This window comes from Bos grunniens, chromosome 24, assembly GCF_055505025.1.
Source record: "Bos grunniens cultivar Pamir isolate PY7600 chromosome 24, Bosgru_T2T1.0, whole genome shotgun sequence".
Classification (NCBI taxonomy): Eukaryota; Metazoa; Chordata; class Mammalia; order Artiodactyla; family Bovidae; genus Bos; species Bos grunniens.
Window position 1 is genome coordinate 43,018,244 of NC_141188.1, and position 24,697 is coordinate 43,042,940.

General features: G+C 39.3%; 1 protein-coding gene across 3 annotated transcripts; it reads left to right on the forward strand.

The window, feature by feature from the left end:
• The first annotated feature begins 5,812 nt into the window (after positions 1–5,812).
• NDUFV2 (NADH:ubiquinone oxidoreductase core subunit V2) lies at positions 5,813–24,482 on the forward strand. Of its 3 annotated transcripts, none has more exons than XM_086373159.1 (9): positions 5,813–5,919; positions 9,963–10,028; positions 10,282–10,429; positions 11,431–11,493; positions 11,581–11,697; positions 13,861–14,029; positions 15,313–15,422; positions 18,869–18,945; positions 24,328–24,482. In XM_086373159.1, the coding sequence occupies exons 3-9, from the start codon at positions 10,400–10,402 to the stop codon at positions 24,419–24,421; spliced, it is 660 nt and encodes a 219-aa protein (XP_086229285.1). In that variant the 5' UTR covers positions 5,813–5,919; positions 9,963–10,028; positions 10,282–10,399; the 3' UTR covers positions 24,422–24,482. The 3 variants fall into 3 exon arrangements, with proteins under 3 accessions (XP_086229285.1, XP_086229286.1, XP_086229284.1); XM_086373160.1 differs by lacking the exon at positions 10,282–10,429 and adding an exon at positions 10,734–10,795; XM_086373158.1 differs by lacking the exon at positions 10,282–10,429.
• The last annotated feature ends 215 nt before the right edge of the window (positions 24,483–24,697 follow it).

A 24,697-nucleotide genomic window follows, 5' to 3' on the forward strand; every position in this document is an offset into this window, starting at 1 on the left:
CATATCAATTGAAATAAATTCAGTACAAAGGGTGTAAAGTTTTCTAACCCAGAGAGAACTCTTTTTAACATTTTGATGTGTACCTCTCTGCATTTTCTCCGATACACATACAAAAAATGTGCTCATGTTATACATAATATTCTGTAAATTTTTAAAAATTAAACTCTATTGTGGGTGTTTTTCTTTTATGATAAATACTGATCTTTATTAATTTTTAATCTGTAGCTGTTGTATGGCTGTACTGTAATTTGTTTAATCAGTTCTCTATTGATCATGATCATTTACATGGCAATCAGGATTTCAATATTATAAATAATACTGTGTGTCTGTGCTAAGTCGCCTCAGTCCTGTCCAACTCTTGTGACCCTATGGACCATAGCCCACTGGACTCCCTTGTCCATGGGATTCTCCAGGCAAGAATACTGGAGTGGGTTGCCATGCCCTTCTCCAGGGGATCTTCCTGACCCAGGGATCGAACGTGCATCTCTTATGTCTCCTGCATTGGCAGGCAGGTTCTCTACCACTAGTGCCACCTCGGGAAGCCCAATAATACTGTGGGGTACATACAACTTTGTAGACTTTTCTAGTCATTTCCTTAGAATAAATTCACAGGCGTAAACTTGGGGGGTAAAGGATCTGCATGTTAAGAAACTGAGTGCACATTGCTGATCTTATTTGCATTGCTGCCGTGGTGGATGATAGGTTGTTGCTCCACATTCTGATACCAGTGATGAGCAGTCTTAAAATTTCTCCAATCTGTTAGGCAGACATTATATTCATTGTTGTTTAAGTACTTTGATTACTTGATCAAATTGATCAAATTCTGAGTAGAAAATTTCACGTGAGCCGTGGAAGCCACTAGGTTCAGTCTCACAGTAGGGAAGTCACCTGAATATGTTAATGGCTTACATGACGTTTTGCTTATTATTATTATTTTTTTAACAGTCTACTCTGGGAGTCCATGTAGCTAAGTTACTGACTGTTCTGATTTTCATTCCCGTTTGGTCCACTCATCCCTGGTTAATTTGAGGAGAATCTGGAAGGACTGTGAAGAGATGATTCACTGTCCTTATCCCCACTCACCCAGGTGTGAAACAGCACAAAACAGCTGAGTGCTTCAGTGGACCACTGTGACTGGTGACTCTTCTTTGCACTCTCAAATCTTCTGCTTGAAGAACTCCCCCACCCCCGCCCACCTCCTACAACTCTCTCTTACTCACCAGCAGTAACCTTATCCCTTTTTTTCCCTTCCTTTGAATTTTGATTTTATAACAACTGGCTCTCAGCCACATTTCTTCCCTTTAAGCAGGACTGGGCCTGCATTTCCCATTACACATTAGAAAGCCAGGCGAGGCAGGCCAGTCGGCAATGTTAGAGGCAAGGTACACAGTGATCTGCTCAAGGCTGCCTTAATAAGTAGGCCGTGACCGAGGAGACCGTCACAATTTAGAACTCCCGACTAAAGCGTCCCACAGATGGAGCAGACCCCCTCTTAGGTACTGAAAGGAACTCTGTGCCAGGAGTCACCTTCATCATTTTCCATAAACTGAACAGTTTAATGTTCCCATTATACTTTCAGAAACTGAGGACCATAGCTTCACAGAATCTAGTATGTGATGATGTCAAAATGCAAATCCAGGTCCCTCTGATGACAAAGCTCATGATTTCCATTATTCCACATCCTTAATGTTTCCTGTTTGTGATGCTTCAATTGGAGAAGAAAGCATAGGACTGGCAGAGCCAAAGTTCTCACAGTTGGTCATTTCCTCTCAACTTTATTCTAGCTCTCCTGACTCCCAGTGCCCCATCTCCCACCCCAAAACACATGTATTCTTAAAGGGTTGACCAATATTGTTAGGGCCAACTTCTCTCTGCTTATGGCAATAGCACTAACTTAGAATAGTGGAATATATGCTATCCAGGCAGCCATAATGTCCATTACATGTATGTTGTTGTTCAGTTGTTTAGACTCTCAAGAGTCGTCTCCCAACACCACAGTTCAACAGTATAAATAATTTGGTGCTCAGCTTTCTTTACGGTCCTACTCTCACATCCATACATGACTACTGCAAAAACCATAGCTTTGACTATATGGACCTTTGCTGGTAAAGTAATGTCTCTGCTTTTTAATATGCTATCTAGGTTTGTCATAGCTTTTCTTCCAAGGAGTGAGTGTCTTTTAATTTCATGGCTGCAGTCACCGTTCACAGTGATTTTGGAGCCTAAGAAAATAAAATATGTCACTGTTTCCACTTTTTCCCCATGTATTTGCCATGAAGTGATGGGACCAGACGCCATGATCATAGTTTTTTGAATGTTGAGTTTTAAGCTAGCTTTTTCACTTTCCTCTTTCACCTTCATCAAGAGGATCTTTGGTTCCTCTTCATTTTCTGCCATAAGGGTGGTATCATCTGCATATCTGAGGTTGCTGATTCTTGATTCCAGCTTGTGATTCATCTAGTCTAGTGTTTTGCATGATGTACTCTGCATATAAATTAGATGAGCAGGGTGACAATATACAGCCTTGATGTACTCCTTTCCCAATTTTGAACCAGTCCATGGTTCCATGTCTAGTTCTAACTGCTGCTTCTTGACCTGTGTATAGGTTTCTTAGGAGACAGGTAAGGTGGTCTGGTATTCCCATCTCTTTCAGAATTTTGCACAGTTTGTTGTCATCTACATAGTCAAAGGCTTTAGCATAGTTGATGAAGCAGAAGTAGATGTTTTTCTGGAATTCTCTTGCTTTTTCTATGATCCAACTGAATGTTGGCAATTTGATCTCTGGTTCCCCTGCCTTTTCTAAATCCAACTTGTACATTTGGAAGTTCTCGGTTCACCTACTACCGAATCCTAGCTTGAAGGATTTTGAGCATTACCTTGCTAGCATTTGAAATGAGCACAGTTGTATGGTAATTTGAATAATCTTTGATATTGCCTTTCTTTGGGATTGGAATGAAATCCACATGTATGTAATCAACCCAGCTTTAATCATGCCTACATGGTTAGGTCACTAACATTTGAAATCACTGATGTCCATGTGGATCTGTGTTCAGAAACCATGACTTTGAAAGTAGAAGGAAGGATAGGGATTTTTCAAACAGCCCACACAATTCTAACCTAAGGACTCAGGGAAGAAGTTGACTGTGCAGTGGGGTAGCTTTAGAAATGAACTCAGGTTAGTGGGTGTGAGAGAGATCAATCCTGACATTTGCACTTGAGAATTATTTGGGTTAAGGATAAGCCAAAATCACCCTGGCCATTAACAAATCCTTTGGACTGCTGAACAAAGTGGTGTCGCACTTACCAGCAGTTAAATGTTGAAATAAAAGCATTTTACTTTGGGTACCATTGTTGGAAAAGTGTTAACAGGCTAGACATTCTCTTAACACTGAACTTTCATATTTTAAGCATTACTCTTTTCACTCTTTGGTTTCGCTCCTAAGTAACAGAAATTTGGGACACCTATTTTGCTAAGTCTTTGCTCACTGCTGGACGCCAATGAAATATACACTGTACGGATTATCACCTCCAAAGATGCTGCTCTACCATGGAAGACCCCTGCTGATGCTTACTTTAAACTAAGTACTTTTAAAAGCATTTCACAGGTGTTTCATTTTTATAGGCGGTTTGTAACCCATCTCATTTCCAGGGTAAAGCTTTGAGGAGGGTACCATTTAAATGGAAGCTCACAGAGATAATTTGCCCAGAGTCACACCACTACAAAGCCCTCAATCAGCTCTGATGCCAGAGCCTGTCCATTAACTACCGTAGCAGGAATGCCCATGAGACAAAGACATCTGCTGGAGGAACATCTGGGGCTCTTCCTTAAAAGGTAAGAGTTCTTTTTCTCCCTCAGAATGTTATCATTTCTATCCAGTCCTGGGAACTGCTGCAGTCATCTTGTGACCATCATAGGAGACCCAGCTGAAAATGGAAGAGGAAAAGACGGAAGGCACTCAAGTTTCTAAGGACTCCTTTAGTAACTGAATAATCTAATCTTGGAACTGCTCTACCTCTGGAATTCTTTTCATGTGAGATCATGAACCCAGTACTGTTCAATCAACTTTACTTAGGTTTCCTGTTCCTTGTATTAGAAAAGCGCTCTCACCAGTACCTGTGTGTGTAAGCCTGGATCCAACCAGACATACAGCCCCTTTAGAGAGGCCAAATATCTGCACCATGTATGAGATTTTCATTGTCAACAAATACTGAATTCCTCTCATGACAGGTAGAGTGTAGGTTGTTGAACCGAATGAGTTGAGAAGGGCAGGAGTCTCCACCTATGTTGGTTATAACCTGGTGGTAAATATGGTGATGAAATTGGAGGTAGGTGTATTTAGGGAAAGCAATTCAGACCAGAAGGTCAGAGAAGGCCCTCACAGAATCCAGTAAAACAGCACGCATTCCAGGTGTAAGGAACCCATGCCTTATCAATCAATATCATTCATGTGTAAGTTTCTATGTATTTGTGATGTTATGAAAGAACTACAAAAGTTATGTGTATAATAGTGTTAGGTGTATTAATATTTAGGTAATGTTATAATATTATTATAAGGTGGCTCAGATGATAAGGAACCTGCCAGCAATTTGGGAGACCGGAGTTCAATCCCTGGTGAGGAAGATCCCCTGGAGAAGGGAATGGCTATCCAGTCCAGTATTCTTGCCTGGAGAATCCCATGGACAGAGGAGCCTGGTGGGCTACAGTCCACGTGGTCACAAAGAGTTGGACATGACTGAGAGACTAACACTGTAATAAAACAGCTTGAATCAACACTGAGGCCCAGAATATTTTTCCCTTTTAAAGGGAAATACTGAAGCCAATTTAGAAGACGCAAACCAATATAAAAGATAAGGCAAAGGAATGGGAACCAAGGCATTTGGTGTCTATTCCTAGCTACTGGCTGGCAGCCCTCTGTGACTCGAATTCCCTCATTTGTGAAACATGACTCATAGAGTTGCAAAGGGATATTTTGGAGTTTTAAAATTAATGAAGGATATGTTTTTAAAAAGTCCCTGTTCTGATGTGAAAGTTCAGAAATCATTCACAAGTTTATTACAGCGAAGAAAATGGGCAGAAGGAAGGGAGTGGGTGCGAGACACAGGAGCAAAGCAGGCGGCGGGGTAAACCCTCCACTGCAGGAAACGAGCTCGGCACAGAACAGCTGTTACCAAGCACATATTTGCTGGAATTTCCAGAGATGACCAGACAAACAGCAAGGAGGAAGTGGCTTTTTTTCTTTATGGAAAGTTTTATTATGGAAAATTTCTAACACGTACAAAGAACCGAGAATAGCAGGGAGCACTACCACGCAGCCCGGCAGTCGTCACTCAGGGCCGTCCAGCTTGCCTTCCACCTCCCACTCTCCGCGACTCCGGAGCCAAGTCTAGACTATATTATTATCGTATTATTTCCCCCTAAACACGAAGGCTCGCACCTCAAAGCAGAAGAACGGGAGCCGAGAGCAGGCAGCCCAGTTGCCTTCAATTCTGCAATGTGTAACACACGACTGATAGGGGTTACCACGGAGCTTTTTCTAGAGAAGTACAATCAAAAGAGAGACAGCTAAATCCTCTTAAGGCTCCAGGAGAGAAACTCGCCCCATAAGCCCGGATCGGCGGAGAGCCAGGTTCCTGGATACTACTTTCAAAATGTGGAGCCCAAGCACCGCCCGCCGGATCGCTTTCCGGGCGCCAGCGGGCCCCGCCCCGGCCGGGCCCGGAAGTCTCCGCCCACTGGCCCCAGCGGTCCCCGCGCGCCCCCGCTGCCCTGGGCGCGCGGGCTGGGCTCGGGGGCGCGCACGCCGTACGTGCCGACCGCTCGGGACCGTCCCCGGCGAGGCCCGGAGGCCCGCAGTTTGGCCAGCCATGTTCCTCTCCGCGGCGTTACGGGCCCGCGCGGCCGGCCTCGCCGCCCACTGGGTAAGGAGGCTCGAGTGAACGCGGACGCCGCCCTCCCCGCCTCTCTCCGCGCCTCCTGTAGCGGCAGGCACGCGGGAGCCCGGGCCCGGGACTGGTCCCGGGCGGCGGCAAGGACACCGCGGCCTTCACCGTCTTCGGGGAGGCCGGGGGGCGGCGGAGCGAGGCCTCCCCTGGACGGGAGGCTCGGGGGCGGCGCCAGGATACCTTTGCGTGGCCGGCCGCGGGTGTCCTGCTGCGCGGAGGGACGTCCCGTGGTCCCCCGGTGGCTGTGGGGAGGTTGGCCGAGTGGGGTGTCTCCGCGCCCGAGTCCTTCGGGCCGGACGCCCGTGACCTCCGAGCATGTCTCACTCGGGGAAGGACAGTTGAGTCCCCGGGCGAAACGCTCGTTCGTGCTCACTGAACAGTATGCGCCCAGAGATGAGGAGGGGGACGGCGGGGCGTCCCCGGCTGGGCCTTGGGACGGTGGGGCCGGTTCCCAGGGGAAAGGGCCGGCGGGGCTCTGGGCGTGGGGGGAGCCCAGCAGCTCGCAAGTGAGTTCCGGTTTCGCCTGGTGGCCGCACCGCACCTTCTCCGGACTTTGGGCCTCTACGTTTGTCCCTGGTGTCCTCGGATATTCCCGTGTGCAGACTTGGTCTCTCAATAAACGCTTGAGGATGCACTCTTACCTGCTGGGCTCCAGGTGACAAAATGGGATAATAATGGTGACAGGGAACAACATTCCGCTACTGCTTTCCGTGTGCCAAGCACTGTTAACTCTTCACACTGGAAATCTCATTTAAGAGGTTGATACTGTTATTTCCCCCATATTACAGTTAAGCTATGGATTTAGACATCCCCTATTCTTGTGGAGTTGATAGTCTTATGCAGTAGGAACTTGAGGTAGTAAATACCGTACACGTGAAGTTTCAGTTGATCCTCCAACAGATTTGTATTAAGCAGGTCCACTTTATAAACGTATTTTTTTTTCTCAACAGTAGATACTAGACTACTGCAGGATCCAGAGTATATGGTGGTTTAGTCGCTCAGTTGAGTCCGACTCATTGCAACCCCAGGGACTGTAGCCAGCCAGGCTCCTGTCCATGGGATTCTCCAGGCAAGAATACTGGAGTCGTTTGCCATTTTCTTCTCCAGGGGATCTCAATCCCAGGAATCGAACCCGGGTCTCCCGCTCTGCGTGCAGATTGTTTACCGACTGGACTGAGCCACCAGGGTATATGGAGGAACCTCGTTTGGAATCTGACTGTTATGTTCGTATATTCTACTACTTAGAAGTTTCACAGAAAGTTCCCTGGTGATCTAGTGATTAGGATTCCAGGCTTTCACTGCCTGTGGCCCAGGTTCAATCCCTGGTCAGGGAGCTGAGACCCCAGCAAGCACTGACTGCCCCATTCCCACCCCTGCCCCCAGCTCCACCAAAAAAAGAACCTCACAAAACCAGTTAGCATACTCCCCTAAACCCCAGTATCCTTCAGGGATCAACTGTGCAGTGTTAGAGATACTCATGAATACAGCATCCAGTTTGGTTTGAAGGTGGTATAATTTTTCGTAGAAGCAATAGGAATAGATTAGGGGTGGGATCAGATGGACTGGGGAGAGGGTATTCTAGGTGGAAAGGACAAAATAAGAAAAGCATAATATTAGGAACAGCAAATAGATTTAAGTTCAAAAAATAAAAATCACCCGTAGTTTTGTCAAACGGGAGATTACCAAAACGTGAACATTTCGATGTCTGCAGTGAAAAGACCTTACGGAATTTTAAAAAATTAGATCATATTGTTCATACTGTTTTTGTAGGCTGTTTTTTCTCATTATACATTTTGAGCAACTTTCCTGGTCAGTAAACATTTTGTCATTTTTAATGCTGCATGATATGCTATTGTGAAGATGTTCTATAATTTATATAATCAGGCCCTTCTAATCTTTTACAAATATTGGGATATCAGATGACCTAGCAAAAGTCCAGAAATATATGTGTAAAGAGGTTTCACTAATGAAGTTCCTTTCCTAAAAGAGAAACTTTGAAGGGAATCATTTACATTTTCAAAGAAATGGCTTATTTTGTTATAATTGCAGCTTTATTAGCTAGCTGCCAATTTCTTCAGCCACAGGCTTTTTTCAGCTTGTCATTGATTAAAAAATATCCAGAATTTAGTACTGTGTCTAGTGGAGGACACCTGTGTGACTTTGAGCCATAATTTTTAATCTCCTTGAACTTTATTTTTCGTTTCCGTGCAGTAATAACTTACTGAATGATTGTCAAGAATTGCCTAAAAATTATGAAATATGGAGCCAAAAGTTACTCAGAATAGACTTATTTCCATCTTTCCTTAAGTAAATTGCCCAGCGTTTTCTTTATTGTTGACATCACTTTACAACTGATGCTGCCTCACTGCCAAGCCACTAATTACTTTCATAGAGGTGAAAGGGTTGTGGCATTTTCATGGATTATGTTTTCAGTTTTAGAATTTTCATTTGGTTCTTTTTTTATGGTTTCTATTTCTGTCTTTTCATTCATTGAAGATATTTTTATGTCCTTAAGCACTGTTGTAGTCATTTTGAAATTATTATTTGGTAATCTCCACTGGTTGTCTTTTTTTCTTGAAAATGAGTTGTTTCCTTTTTTGTTGTGTGTTGAATACTTTTGGATTGTGTCCTGGATATTGTGAATGATGGTCATAGAGGTTATGAATTTTTAAAATTTCCTCCAAAGAGTATTTTGTTGTAGTTATTGTTGCAGGTAGGCTATTAACTTGACTCAGACTGCAGTCTGGCTCCCTTGTGGGCAGCAGCTCACATATCGGTTCAGCTCTTGTAGCTAGACTGGAGTCAGTCACGAACTGGAGGCTTCTTTCTGGCTTTTTCTTTTCCTGGATTTCCCACTTGCCTATCCCCCTCCTGTGGTGGTGGTGGTTGTTCAGTTGCTAAGTTGTGTCCAACTCAGTGACCCCATGGACTACAGCATGCCAGGCTTCCCTGTCCATCACCGTCTCCCGGAGCTTGCTCTAACTCATGTCTCTTGAGTCAGTGATGACATTCAGCCATCTCATCCTGTCACCACCTCCTCCTCCTGCCCTCAATCTTTCCTAGCATCAGGGGCTTTTCCAGGGAGTCAGCTCTGCCTCAGGTGGCTGAAGTATTGGAACTTCAGCTTCAGGATCAGTCCTTCCAGTGAATATTCAGGGTTAATTTTTTTTAGGATTGACTGGTTTGATCTCCTTGCTATCCAAGGGACTCTCAAGCGTCTTCTCCAACACTGCAGTTTAAAAAGATCAATTCTTTGGTGCTCAGCCTACACTGTGGTCCACCTCTCATATCTGTACATGACTATTGGAAAAACCATAGCTTTGACTATATGGACCTTTGTTGGCAGTGATGTCTCTGCTTTTTATTATGTTGTCTAGGTTTGTTGTACCTTTTCTTGCAAGCATCAGGCATCTTTTAACTTCATGGCTGCAGTCACTATCCACAGTGATTTTGAAGCCTAAGACATTAAGGCTGTAGTTTTTCTCTTGGAGTTTTAGCTGCCCATCATGGGATAGACTGGGACTTGCCTTCATGTTGAAAGGAAAAAAAAAAAAGAGTAATCAAATGGATTCCTTCCAAAGTAATTGAGTATGGTCAATTATGAGCAGCTTTCTGAACTAATACTTTTATGGCTGGATTTTCTAAAGTAGTGAAGGATTGAAAAGGGGGTAACGTTCAATACATTTTTACAGAATGAAACATGTTTATGAAGATCCATAGTGAATAAAAATTGGCATCCAATTTGATTCAGACATAAGTGAAAAGCAGTAAGTTAATGGTACATTAGCTCTGCAATTGCCTGCAAAAGAACGTAGGAGATATAGCTTGTGGTTCTGGCTCTTTGATTGACTATCGTGTGGTACTGTAGGCAAGCAAGGTAGAAACCTTACCTTTGAATCTGCATTTCCTTTACCACTCAGCCATGAGTGGTAACTTTGTAAGTTGATCCTATTATTTTAAATTACTGATCTTAAAATTTCATAAGGCATTTGATTTACTGAACTTTCTTAAAATTTTAGGGAAAACATATAAGAAATCTGCATAAGACAGCTGTTCAGAATGGAGCTGGAGGAGCCTTATTTGTGGTAAGTAATTACTAAGATTTCTTCAGAATGAAAGGACTTGAAGTGTGGTTAAATACAGCTATCTTAAAGAGCAACATCTTTGGTGTTTGCTGGAGTGGGAGTTTGTGGGAGTTTAAATATAGTTAATTGAATTCACTGCATTTCAAGTTAAATTAGTACCAGGGCCACCCTGGGATTAAGAATTTAGATTATTCCTTGGTGAAATAACCGTGAGCCTTAACCTGATTTCTTGTCATACTGTGGATTTTTCAAGATCATTTATGTTGGCTGACTGAAGATTCTGAGGCTGCAAATTGGGGAATCCCAAAATGGCACCAGCTTGAAACTCATGGATTTCAGTAATACAGCAAATACATTGGCAGTTGTCCTTCATGTTTTTGGTTTCCAGGGTTTCACTACAGGTAGATGTTGATTGGTTGCACAATTGCACAATTCAGAAAGACTAAGTATGCCCTTTCTGTGACAAGGTACATTTTTCAGAAATCAATCTAGTGTTTAAGGGCAGTTTAGTGGAGTTGTGTGATGATTCAGTTGATGGTATAGTTTTGGAAAATGAATTATTTTAAGGCTGAATCTTAATAAATGAGTTAGCCATACTGTTAATAAGTAGAGTCCTGCTGTCCATTTTGTTGTCTTCGTCTGAAAATATTTGAGATAATTGTCCAAAGAAACTTTGTTTCCTTTTCCATGTCCTTGAAAAAGCAGAACTTTGAGAGTTGACAAGGGATTCAGTTCTGTTTCACCATGTATACAAAACATTAATTGATGTAAGTTTTAATCTCAGTGTGACTCATTTGATTTCCTGTTGACATGCTATTACTTGTCAGTGTTTGAAAAGGGCCTGCTCTTATTGGAGAAGAAATAAAGCTTGCTGTTGGCTAGTTTCTGTTATGGAAAACTATCTGTGGGCTAGTTTCTGTTGGTTGGGAAGAGATGGTGCTTTTGTAGTAGATAGTGGGTCCCTTTGATAATCTGGTACATTCTTTTGGAAAAATGTACATATTGTCACGCTCAAAATTTTGTGTCTTAATTTCATAAGGCTTCCCAATAATCGGTAATTTTTTGTAATTATACTATGTTAGAAGATCATATTCTCTTGTCAAGTTGCATTATACTTTTTTTGGTTTTTGATCCTAAAGCTACTTTTTATAACTTACAAAGGGTGATTTTGAAAATGTTTAAATTTTTTAATTCTGCTAATATTATTTTGGTAATCATACTTATCAGATATGTAGTTAATAATTAGTTTAGCCATTGCTTTTGAAGCAAGGATAGATTGACGTATATCATGTTTGAATCAAAGTGAAGAAATTAAATGATCAGTAGTAGTAAGGTACAAAGTTGTTCATACTTTTCAGGGAATTTTGATAATTTTGAGAAATGTTTTTTTTCTTTTGTGTAGCACAGAGATACTCCTGAGAATAACCCAGAAACTCCATTTGATTTCACACCAGAAAACTATAAGGTATGACTGAATTAACATTATAATTAACTTACAGAATATTTAGTATCTTCCAGAGATATAAAAACAAGTGCTTTTTCTCTGATACAGAGGATAGAGGCCATTGTGAAAAACTACCCAGAAGGGCATAAGGCAGCAGCTGTGCTTCCAGTTCTGGATTTAGCCCAGAGACAGAATGGATGGCTGCCCATCTCTGCTATGAACAAGGTACTTCATTTTTGTGTTAGTTAAAAAAGAGGAGAGGTTGTGTATAGTAACTTCCTTATGTGGAAATTTCTTTGACGGTCATTAATGTCATAATCCAGGAATTTGAAGTTCTCCCGGATTGGGCAAACTCGGGGAGATAGTAAGGGACAAAGAGCCCTGGTGTGCTGTAGTTCATGGGGTTGCAAAGAGTTGGATACGACTTAGCAACTGAACAATAACAAATCATTTCTATATCTCATACCCTAAATTATATTTATGTTTCTGTTGGTTCCTTTAATAATGCAGAAAACTGAAAGGGTGGAGCTTTTTATCCTTGCAAGAAATAGTAAGGGCATTAGAGTGAAAGAGGCTTTTTTTCTGTCTTTGAGAGGGAAAAAAAGATCCCAAATATGTATAATTTGCTGTCAGGATATTCTGAAAAGGAATGTACTGTTTAAATACTAGAATTGCAGAGAAAAAGATCTCACAGCTAATGTGAATCTTTTTAATACTTTGCATTTTTGGCCTCAGGCTTTAATTAAAATCCTTATAATACATGGTATTTGTGACATTTGATTATGGCAGCTTGGAATCAACAACCTAGGGAAATCTTTTGAGTGACCCATTTAAATACAGTTAGTATATTCACGCATATTTTAGGATTCATTTTTTTCCTAATAGTGTTTTCAGCAGTAATCCAGATTATAAGTTTATTCATATCCTTTTAATGTACTACATTTGTATGGTATTATGTTATAGTGTATCATTTATGAGTGTAATACAAAGCCATATATATTATTTGATTCTTGCGAGAATCACATGGCTAATAAGCCAGTGTGATTATTATTCCATTGATATAATGGAAAATATATTTTACTTTGAGCTCAGAGATCTGATTTTTCTCTGGACTTGCTCATCTGTGGTGATGATTCTGGACTAGATAGAGCTCTTCCAATTAATATATTATTATTTCTAAGTGGTAGAGCTGGGGCTGACTCATCTCTAATTCTGTGCAGTTTGTACTTGACTGACTTCTGCAGAAATTCTGCTCTGCTTCATTCCCCTTGTCACTTTCTCATTGTGACAAGGGGAATGTCTTAAGAGGCTTTCTTAGAGTCTAGGAATGTCCTCAGTTTATCTAATGGAATCTTGGATGCAAATTTTAGATAAGAGTTCATCGATCTCTTATTTACTTGGCACGGTACTCTAACAGTGATTTGTTTTGATTATGAAAAATGTTATAAAGCAAGTTTGGTTAGTAATATACTTAGTAAACATAAGTGCTTTTTTATTTCAATAAATAAATGTTTGGGGGCATTTCTAAATTCCTCATTATTTTTATAACAGCCAACTTCCTTAGTGATGATTTAGGTGTGTTTCTAATCATAAATAACTTTGTTTTGAAAAATTTATGTTTTTGATAATGGTAAGCTTGTTGAAAGTCTTGCTGAGTGTCAAGCTTAGCAGAGCAAAATAAATGAGAAACCAATGTGAAAAATGTTTTAAAAATATTGTCCTATTCTATGTAGAACTGGATGTGTATGTACACGAGAGGAAGAAATAGCATACAGAGAATACAATCAAAATTCTTTCCACTTTGAGACTTTTAATGTTACTGCCCTTTCCCCTCCAAGAAAAGCCCAACCTTACAACAAAAACAATATCCAGAGGCCCATGCATTGTTACTTAACCATCACCAAGGTATAGGGAGGTACACAACAGCAGCTCAGGAGAACTATTTTAGTTAGACACCAGGGCCTTACAATTATCCCATTGAGTGGATGCCAGCTTGTATATTTTGAGAGAGTTCCCCAGGTTCAGAGGTGTAAGCCCGATTTAGTACCACAGAATTAGATTCAACATAGCTATGAGCCCAGGGTTGGATGTCTTTTGAGAATACATTTCCTTTAGAATCTCTGATAAGAAAAAGTTTAATATATTTGTCGTTATTTGAAATGCCATTTAACGAGTTCTTTTTTCATGTCAAGACCTGGATATGTGTGTGATTTTTAAGTGTCAAAATTGAAGGACTTAAGCCTCGCAGATATCAAATACAGATGTAGTTTCTGCTTCTAAAGAACTTTTTTGGTTTTAACCAAATTGAAGCAGTATTGAAATTGTTTTTTATGACATATCTAAAACTCAATTAATAAACATTGTAACCGTATTATTAAAATATTTTAGGTTGCAGAAATTTTACAAGTACCTCCAATGAGAGTGTATGAAGTAGCAACTTTTTATACAATGTATAATCGAAAGCCTGTTGGAAAGTATCACATTCAAGTCTGCACTACCACACCTTGCATGCTCCGAAACTCTGACAGCATACTGGAAGCCATTCAGAAAAAACTTGGTATGGGGCACAGTATATTTATAATGTTTATAAAAAATAGATTTGTCTTTTGAAATGTGACCTCTTTCTACCTAAATTTTCCAACTTTTACTATCATTACATATCATATCTTGATGAGTAAATTTTTGTCTTACTGTGTTTGCCCACCATTATTTCTTCCTATTCTGTATTCTTTAGTTTTCATTCTCAAAGCTGAGTTTTCATATTTTCTTTCGTAATCATTGAGTATGTTTTAAAAGCTTCTTAAAATTTTAAAGTGTTCGTTGCTTAGAAAAGTAAGTTTCACTCATTGTGTGATAGCATGTGCCACGTGAAGTGACTGTATTATCCTCATTCTTCTAAACAAGACTTGGAACAAATAAGATTTGAAACAGGAAGAATGCTTCAGGAAGGGAAGTGTGGAAGAAGATGTTACTACAGGGGCAAACTGCCATTGTCACGTTTATCACTATACATATCAAATGAAGTAAAAGGAGGTGTTTCTTAATCTTATTGTTACTGAATATAAAGTACTTGCATGTTGTAAAAATAGCTGGACAGTATTAAAGTATATAAAACAGAGGCTGAAGTCTGCTTAAAATTCCATCCCCCGACCTCTAAGGTACAGTTTTGTGACGACAGTACCTCTGAGGTAAATTTGTGATGACAGTTGGGTATATCAGATTAAGAGCTAATGTTTTAATTATTTTCATTGTTGAATGTAATATGTCTGTTTGCTTTTTTGCACTTGATTTGGACTATGATAATATGTATGTCTGCCTCATTTTCTATGTAAGTTAAATTATGCTGCAATTACTTTCACGTATGCATCTCTTTGCATACTTGTCCAAGTGCACGAAGGTGTTTCCAAAATGTAGACTTGCCGGGTCAGATTTTATCAAAATGCCTTCCCTAAAGATTTGAGAGTACTTACTATCCTCACATTCTTAATGATCTTTGACATTAACTGTTTTCTGAGTCTTCCCCAGTCTGATTGTATAGCTACAATACAATAGTAGGTTAATTATCAATGATCAAAATTTATATGGTCTGATACACTGTTATGTAACAATAAACACTAGAGATAAGGCCCTTGAAATTTGACTGTTTGAGAAAGGAACAGGTCCACTTAAGAAATCCTTGAATGTTCTATAATAATTATACAGAGTTTGTTTAATTTAAGAAATTCAGTGCTCTTAAATACTTTTTACATGCCTCTGTAATGGGTTGATTTTGTTTTTTCCTTAAACTGTGTTGCAATTAAAATATTATCTGATCCTTACAGTGCTTATTTACACTTTTAGGAATAAAGGTTGGAGAGACTACACCTGACAAACTTTTCACTCTTATAGAAGTTGAATGTTTAGGGGCCTGTGTAAATGCACCAATGGTTCAAATAAATGACAACTACTATGTGAGTATTTACTTAATGTAAATTAAACTTGTATGACATTATATTTAAAATACTTGATTTCCTGTTGGTATAAATATTGAAGTTTTTTTTGTGGTTTCAAAGTTTATTAAAAATCAAATAATTATTAATAAAAATATGTCAGTTTTAGCTTCCTCATTATTGTCCACCAGAACATTTTTCAAAAATTGTCATCCAAAAAAAAGTTATCATCATTAAACATTTTTGCATTTAACTCCAGGATACATTTTAAAAACTTTTAAATAACAAAAACTTAAATACAAAAAATAAACACCACAGCTTAACAAATAACATTTTGCCACATGTGCTTCAGGTATTATAATTTTTATCATTGTTATTATACATGTACTGTGCTTGACCCCATGAACTATAGCCCTCTAGGCTCCTCTGTCCATGGGATTCTCCAGGCAAGAATACTGGAGTGGGTTGCCATGACATAGAAATAAGCTATATCTGAGGGTAAACCTCCCCTACCCCCATTCAAAATCCTGTTCCTTTCCTTTCATTCCCAGAGATAATCACTATCATAAATTTAGTATGTACTCTTCCTGTATGTGTTTTTTAAACTTTCAAAATCTATGTATCCAGGCATGGTAATCATACTTTGTTGTGTCTTTTAAAAATTTTACAGAGATGGTATCACCTTTCTCTAAAATTTGCTTTAGCTGGATCTCACAAGTTTTGATAAGTAATATTTTTATCATTTAGTTCTAAATATTTTAAAGTTTTGCAATTTTATTCCTTTGACCTATTTTTTTTTTAGAGGTGTTAATATCCAGGTGTGTGGCATTTTCTAGTTATCTTTTTTAATTGCTTGCTACCCTAATTATATCGTGGTTTTCATTCATAATATCTTGTTAGCTCATAACTCTTAGAAGTTTCTTTATGGAAATTCTTTTAGGCCCGTGTTGAAAGTCGATTCTTCCAGAAGTTGATGTTACTTCTCTCTTGCTCTTGGAAATACTACTGGCCCAAAAGAAATCTCCTCTCCTTATATCCTTCCTCTTCTTCCCCTGAAGTGTAAGGTTCCAGACTAGCAGGGTGTTTTGAGGGCAGTTTTAATTTCTGGCTTCCTTTATATTGAGAATATACCCTTTGGGTGTCTCCACTTTGTGTGGTCTGGATGCCCTCCTGTGCCCGTGACTTTGTACCTTGCCCCTGTAGGCTGTGACACCCTGAAGCCAAGTTTGTTTGGTGTTCCACTTGTCTCCCTAAAGTTTTCATTGAGTTTTGGACCTCTGAGTACTTTTTCCTTGTCAATGTCTTAATAAAATTTTAAAGTTTTTGTTTTTCATTTTATTCAGCATTTATAGTTGTTAACAGCAGGACATTCAGTCAGGATAGCTAGCCTGCCATGCCTGAAATGGAAGTCTATGATTTTATTTTAAATGAACATGAAATTGGACTTCTTTGGCATTTTACCTTTCTAGGATACTTCTATTACCTATAGGGATTTTCTTCATTTTAATGATGGTGATTCAAATTTCTTACCCCCTCTTTCTCATATGTAAAAAAAAATACCTTTTAAAAATATGGCAATAACTTTCCCTTTCCTACATTTCTGCCATTTACTCATAATCAGGACAATCTTAATTTAAGCAGGAATTAGACAGTCAAGGCTTTGTATGAAGCACTGTAAGTTTAAATATAGTAGACCATGGGTTTATGCAAGAGCTTCTTGCAGCTAGTCGTGGTTGGTCTTTGGTAAGGCAGGTAACTTTTATGGATCTCAGTTGACTGGTGGATAAAATGAAATAGTCACATAAACTTTGAATGGCTACCAATTAGGGAAAAAATACACATTTTGAGGATGGTTGGGTAGATTTGAATATGGTCTTGACATTTGATTTTATTAAGGAATTATTGTTAATTGGGTGTGATAATCGCATTGTTTTATCTAAGAACATTTAAGAATATTCTGGGAGTTCCATGGTGGTCCAGTGGTTAAAGCTCCACATTTTCACTGTTGTGGCCCAAGTACAATCCCTAGTCAGGGAACCAAGATCCCATAAGTCACGTGGCATGGCCAAAAAAAAAAGTTCTTAGGAGATGCCTGCTGTGGTTATTAAGGTAAAGTGTCATGATATCTGTAGCTTGCTTTTAAATGGTACAGTACAAACACAAAACCAGAGGCATATTGTACATAATTCAGATATGACAAGAAATATGATTATTCATGTGGGCCTCCCTCATGACTCAGCTGGTAAAGAATCTGCCTGCAATGCGGGAGACCTGGGTTCGATCCCTGGGTTGGGAAGATCCCCTGGAGAAGGGAAAGGCTACCCACCCCAGTATTCTGGCCTGGAGAATTCCATGGACTGTACAGTCTATGGGTCTCAAAGAGTTGGACACAAATGGGTGGCTTTCATTCATGATTATTCATGTATACTTTTCAAATTTTCATAGTAAAGAGTTGTGAGGGATAAAAATCACTAGATGAGTTTAAAGATTCCTTACAGTTTTGAGGTTCTGAGCATCTTTTGAACTCTAAGCAGTTTTTATTTCTATAAATGTTTATCATCTGTTAAAGGGCTTCTGTATGGCAAGGCACTGAAGACACTGTGTGGAAGCATGATTCTCTATTCTAGTACCAGAGGCCTCAAAACATCTTAAGGACTTAATAGAGGGGTAGAGGGGATATAACGTAGTTTAGGCATTTTCCTCTTATTTTAATCTTGCCCTGTTCTGTTTTGACTAAACCTATCACGCAGCCAGGGTTAGGAGTGTGTCTGTGTGTTTTAATTGTATTTATTATTTAAATAACAATCCTTTCTTGAGGTCAGAATTTTACACAGGTGTACAGTGTACAAAATACAAAGCTACTGTGGTTGAAATGGGGATTGGACAGTCAGAATTTTTTAAATAAATATGTCCAAAATTACTTTTCCCTTGGAAAATTAAGTGGAGTTTGAAACAGGTTGAATTTCACCTGTGAAATCAAGAAGATATCACTAGAGTATTAGGTATTTAGCTTAGCGATAGATACTAGGCATGTACTGTTTATGAATGCCAGTGCATCTCACCGATTCTTCAGGGATATAGCATTTGTTGAGCATGTGCATGCCTGTGTTCTATTTTATGTATTTTCGCTTTTAAACCTCAAAACACTCTGAAGTCAGTTGAGAAATGAAGAAACAAATTTGGGGAAGCTGAGTAATTTCTCTAAGATTGGCTAGTAAGTGCTGGAACTTGAGCTCAAATGCAGAACTGTCCCCCTCAGAGCACCGCTTTGTGCTGCCCCTTCAGCTGTAGCTCCTACTGCGATTGCATCTGGCAGGACAGGCTATGTCTAAGAGTTACTCAGGTGTGCTGCCTTGGTAAGTAACTCGTGAACTGGGACAGACAATAAGAAACTGATACTAGGGATTCACACTGATTTTAGTAGTAGGATGTAATTTTAATATGACTGTTTTATGTTTTTTTCCTAGGAGGATCTGACACCTAAAGATATTGAAGAAATTATTGATGAACTGAAGGCTGGCAAAATCCCAAAACCTGGGCCGAGGTATTTTTTTTTTATTTCTTTTTAATAAATTTTAATGGCTTAACCTAAGTTAGTCTTTCATGTAAACTTAAAAAATTTTATACTGTAAGTCTTTCGGAGTTTTCAGGAGCCTTGAATGCTATCTAAACCAACTTGTCATTTAAAGAAATGATTTTTTTACCCTCTCTAAAACCCTGTCAGATAATCATCTGGTATATACCTGGATATTTATAATGAAGGCAGATTTACTACAAATAGAAACCTATTTCGTTGTTTAAAAGTTCATGCTGCCAGAATTTGACTCAATGTCTGTCTTCCTCTTTTCCACATAGAGGTCCCAAGATTCTCTCCTTTGAACAAACACAGGATAATTTTTAGACCTCTTCCAAATGACAGATCTTTAGTTACTCGAAACAGCTATGTCATCTTCCTCATCTCTTTTCTCATATCTTAATATCCACAGTTATTTCGTTGTTTTTCCTTACATGGCATAGTTTTGGTCTCCCTCCTTTGTATGTCTTCTAGTTGGCTGATGACTTTCTTAATGTGATACTTGGCCTAATCACAGTATTTGAGATACATACTCAGCATGTAGAACACTGTGGGACTGTCATCTTTATTCCAGACATCATGCTTATAATAATGCAGTCTAATTACATCAATTCTTACCTCACATCATTATACCATTACATTGTGCTTACAATCAGTTAGAATATCTAGATCTTTTTCAACTTAAACATTGTTTATCCAGGTTATGTTATTCTAATTATTCCTTTCTGTTTTCACCCTGAACTTTTGCTTCCAAACAAACTCCTATTCCTTATCTAAGTGTTCACATTACTTAAAATTCTCTCTTAATACTAGCAATGTTTGCATAGTTTAATAGTCGTATTCCCTTTGTATTTTTTTTCTGCTTATGTCATGAAATTTTCCTTGTCTCAACATATTTGTAGGTTTTAAAGGCCATATAGTATTCTGATATATTGAGACAACTATGATGTGACCTTTATGACACTGTATTAAAATATATTTTCCTACTTTTTGTTGTAAACAACAATTCTCTGAAGTTGAATTACTAGGTCAAGAGGCTGTGCATGGTTTTGTGGTCTGCTGGAAGTACTCCCTCAGTGTTCTGGCTGACAACTGACCCTACCTAGTAAGAAAAAGGGACTTCCCTTGTGGCTCAGATGGTAAAGAATCTACCTGCAATGCAGAAGAACCGGGTTTGATCCCTAGGCGGGAGGATCCCCTGGAGAAGGGAATGGCAACTCACTCCAGTATTCTTGCCTGGAGAATCCCATGACAGAGGATCCTGGTGGGCTATAGTTCATGGGGTCACATAGAGTTGGACATGACTAAACAACTAACATACAATGAGAAAAAGAGGTCAGTTCAGGATAACTTAAGTTTAGCAAAGGCAAGCTGGCCCCTAAAAAACACACTGTTCTTTCAACACTTGAAATGAATTTACTTAAAAGAGGCTTGGCATTCTCTTCCTGCTTCCTCACTTTCTTGGGCTACACTGAAAATATTTTGAGGAATAAAACATTTCCACTTTGAAGAATCAGTCTCCATTATGGAAGCTGCTGAAGTGCAACCTCTTGCATTTCACATTACAGTATTTCTCTTGCTTTGTCTACTTTATTGCATTCCCTCAGCATTTGTTTCACAAATATTTCTGGATACGTGCTATGTGCCAGTCACTATATCTTAGGTTGTGTGTACAAATTATGAACAAGGTAAAGTCGTCATATATTTTATATTCTAGTGATGAAGACAACTGGTGTAAAGTGAAAATTTAGTTGCTCATTCGTGTCCGACTCTTTGTGACCGCATGGACCGTAGCCCACCAGGCTCCTCTGTCCATGGGATTCTCCAGGCAAGAGTACTGGAGTGGGTTGCCATTCCCTTCTCCAGGGGATCTCCCCAACCCAGGGATTGAATCCGGGAGTCCCACATTGTAGGCAGACGCCTTACCGTCTGAGCCACCAGGGAAGTCCTTTAATTGGTGTAATATCTGAGTAATAAATGCTGGGAGAATGATTGGAGGTAAATTTAGTCAGGGGAGGCCTTTCTCAGGTGGTAAGTTAATGACCTGAATAAGCCCAAAGGAATCATGTAAAAATCTGGAGGAACAATGTTTTAGAGGGGAAAGATGTGTTAAGGTCCTGGAGGAAAGGTAAGACGACATTATGGTTGAAGTGAGGTGATGAGGGAGGAAGAGGTCAGAGGTAGAGACCCAGGTAAGCAATTTGGGTTGAATCCTCAGTATAAAAAAACTGTTGAGTGTTTTCAGCAGGGAATGATAGGCGTGATCTTGTTAAAAGTATCATCCTAGTTGCTGTGTAAAAAATAGTTTAAAATTTAATGAATGTTGTGGGACAGAGGAATTATGAATGCTTCCTGACTTTTTAGTATGAGTACCTCTGATTCCTTTAACTAAAGAAGATTTGAGGTAGGGCAAATTTGGGGAAGAAAAGTCACTTTGTTTTAGATGTGCTACTTAGCATGTTTGAGATGCCTACTTAGACATTCATGGTAGAGTGGCTAAAAGGTAGATACAAGCTTGGAATTTAGGGAATACATTAGGGCTGGAAATACACATTGGGGATTTGTTAGTTATTGTATTGCTGCTGCTGCTGACAAGTCGCTTCAGTCGTGTCCAACTCTGTGCGACCCCATAGACAGCGGCCCACCAGGCTCCTCCGTCCCTGGGCAAGAACACTGGAGTGGGTTGCCATTTCCTTCTCCAGTGCATGAAAGTGAAAAGTGAAAGTGAAGTCACTCAGTCATGTCCGACTCTTCGCGACCCCATGGTCTGCAGCCTACCAGGCTACTCCATCCATGGGATTTTCCAGGCAAAAGTACTGGAGTGGGTGCCATTGCCTTCTCCAAGTTATTATATTAATAGATGGCATTTAAAGTTGTAAGTCTGGATGAGATTGTGTGTGTTAGTTGCTCAGTTGTGTCCAACTCTGCGACCCCAGGGACTAGCCCACCAGACTCCTCTGTCCAGGATTGAACCTGGGTCTCCTGGACTGTAGGCAGATTCTTTATAGTCTGAGCCACCAGGGAAGCCCCTGGATGAGATTACCAGGGGTAAAATTAGAGTTTGTTTTTAATCCAGGGGGTACTGTAACATTGTATTTGAACATTAATAAACAGGAACTAAGTAGCACAGTTAAGCATTTTCGACATCTAATAATAGGGATGTTGCTTATTAGTAATTTTAAATAGTTCTTCAGTGGGAGTTTTTGACATTGTTCCAGATTTGAGCCAAAGACTTTAGAATTACTGGTTTCTCAATCTATTTTTACTTCCTTCTTATTACCTCTTATTTAAAAAGTTGAGATAGGGAATTCCCCGGCTGTCCAATGGTTAGGACTCTGCACTTCCACTGCAGGGACATAGTGCGTGGGAACTAAGATCGCACATGCCACGTGGTGCAGCCCAAAATTTTTTAAGTGAATAAAATGGCAGTAATCAAAATACAGCTATAGTTATTCTTTAAATTATCCAAATCTGGCTACTTCTTATTAGTATTTTTATAATAAAGTGCTCTGCCTTAATATTTGACAGAGGTGCAAAACTGGTTCTGTGGTAACTGACTTTTGAGCCCTGCTATCATGTATACTCTGGCCAGAACTGGTAAAGATAACTGTCTCTGTGGTTCAGAACTGTTTTTATTTTGGTAAATGATGGCTAGAAAGAAAATGCTAAACTGATGGTAATGTAATATTCCTTCTTTTGACATTTATAAATATTTGTGTGCTAGGGATTGTTTTTAAAGTATTGAACATAACATCTAACCCTGCTTTCAAATTACTGATGAATAGAGGTTGTTTTTTAGTATGGATTATCTGAAACTAATTTTAAATCCAACTTGAATTCTTCATATTTAGTTTTAAAAAGATATTTTAAATTTTACAGAATTCTTTGGGGTACAGAAAATGTCTTCCACAAGAAGGAACATAGTAAGGAGAAGAAAGGTCCCTCAAAGTGAATTAATTTATTGTTTTACTGGTAGTCAAGAGCAGCAAGTGAGCCTGCTCAGTTGTGGCTGACTCTTTGTGGCCCCATAGACTATAGCCCACCAGATTCCTCTTCTGTCCATGGAATTCTCCAGGCAAGAATACTAGAGGGGGTTGCTACCAGTTAACATTAAAAAAAATTACAAAGCAAAATACTGTTTTTATAGCATTTTGCCACTTACCCTACAACTTTAATTTTAGGCTCTAACAGATAGTGTAGTGACTGCTTTTGTATTTGGTTTTCATAGTAAACCTATAATGCAGATATATTAACTGATTTCTGACTTTGTAGGTATTCTTTATTATACTAGTTACTTGCATTATATAATATAATATCTTGAAAGAGCTTATAAATGATTATGTGGTGTCATTTTCCTGTCCCCTCAACAAATGATTTTCTAGGGCTCTAAAAATAGACTTGTAAGATTGATGACAGAATGTGAAGGGCAAAGCCAGAGGGAATAAAAAGATTTAATTGAGTAAGTTCTTCAGCTGAAATCTGTGGCAGGAACAAGGTAAATGAACAAAGCCAGGGAATAGGAGGGTGAAACAGGAGTAGGTGCTGAGCGAGGCTCTAGCAGCAGAGGTCAGACAGGACAGAGGTTGAGCCTGAAAGATCACCTGGGAAAGTATGTGTGGGGGTGAAAAGAGGACAGGTTCATCTACCTCTTGCTGCCTCTCTTCATAGAACTGTAGGAGGACCTGTTCCTGTTTTCTGTGTGGCTGTGATAGCCACCCTGATCTGGAGCCTACTGTTGAAAAATACTAATAATTTAGCCTTTAAAAACATCAATACAAATTAATTTCATCTTCACTGCTTTTAAGGGACATCCTCCCAAACCCTCAAATCTCTCAAAGAATTCAGTTTCTGTTTCCAAGTATAGTATATTAAGTATGTGTTCCCTGTGACAATGGATCTCAAGTCAAAATAAAATTCAAATATAAAAAGAATAAATGTAATGCTCTAGTTTATTAAAACATGATTTTTGAAAACGTCCTCTGGGGTTGAGTTCTTAGCTTTCATCTCTGGGCAGACGCTGACTCACCCCAGCCTTGGTTTCTGTGTCTGTAAAACACTCTGGCCAGTGTCCCTTGTCTCTTGGCATTGTTGTAAAGATTTAATGAGCCACTGATACATGTTCACTGCTGAGTGAGAACTAGTATTAGGATTATTTTTATATTTTTCATATTTCATATTTTATATATCAGTTTTCATATTTAGGAAGTGAAAATCTTGCAGCAGTAGTGATGTTTGCATTAAATAGTCCATGCTAGTTCTTGGGAGAGAAATAGTTTCTTATCTGGGCTGTTGTGAGGTAACAATTATAAATGGTAATCATTAGCAGTCAGCTTAATGTTACTTTTCTTTCAGGAGTGGACGCTTCTCCTGTGAGCCAGCTGGAGGTCTTACCTCTTTGACTGAACCACCAAAAGGACCTGGGTTTGGTGTGCAAGCAGGCCTTTAATTTATATTCGCTGTAAATATGTCAGTGGAAAAATAAAATATGAATCTCCTATCTACCTAAATTTTTTATACTACTTGTTCATTTCCATCTGTGTACACTTTGCTTGTAACCTAGCAACTTACAGCTATTAAGTATCATGTCAGAACTTCAGAGCACCATTTTCAACTGCCTCTTCACTTTTATCAATATTAGGGTACTGTGAAATAAAAACTCTGTCAAATTTCAAGTATATTTTGCTCTCCCATCTTTAGCCGTAGCCAAATCTTAATATGATCT

Excerpts from the sequence above, each read along its gene's own strand:
- NDUFV2 (XM_086373158.1), top strand. The coding sequence starts at position 5,866 with ATGTTCCTCTCCGCGGCGTTACGGGCCCGCGCGGCCGGCCTCGCCGCC. Across the intron at positions 11,698-13,860 it reads CCATCTCTGCTATGAACAAG|GTTGCAGAAATTTTACAAGT; the intron begins GTACTTCATTTT and ends AAAATATTTTAG. Across the intron at positions 14,030-15,312 it reads AGCCATTCAGAAAAAACTTG|GAATAAAGGTTGGAGAGACT; the intron begins GTATGGGGCACA and ends TTACACTTTTAG.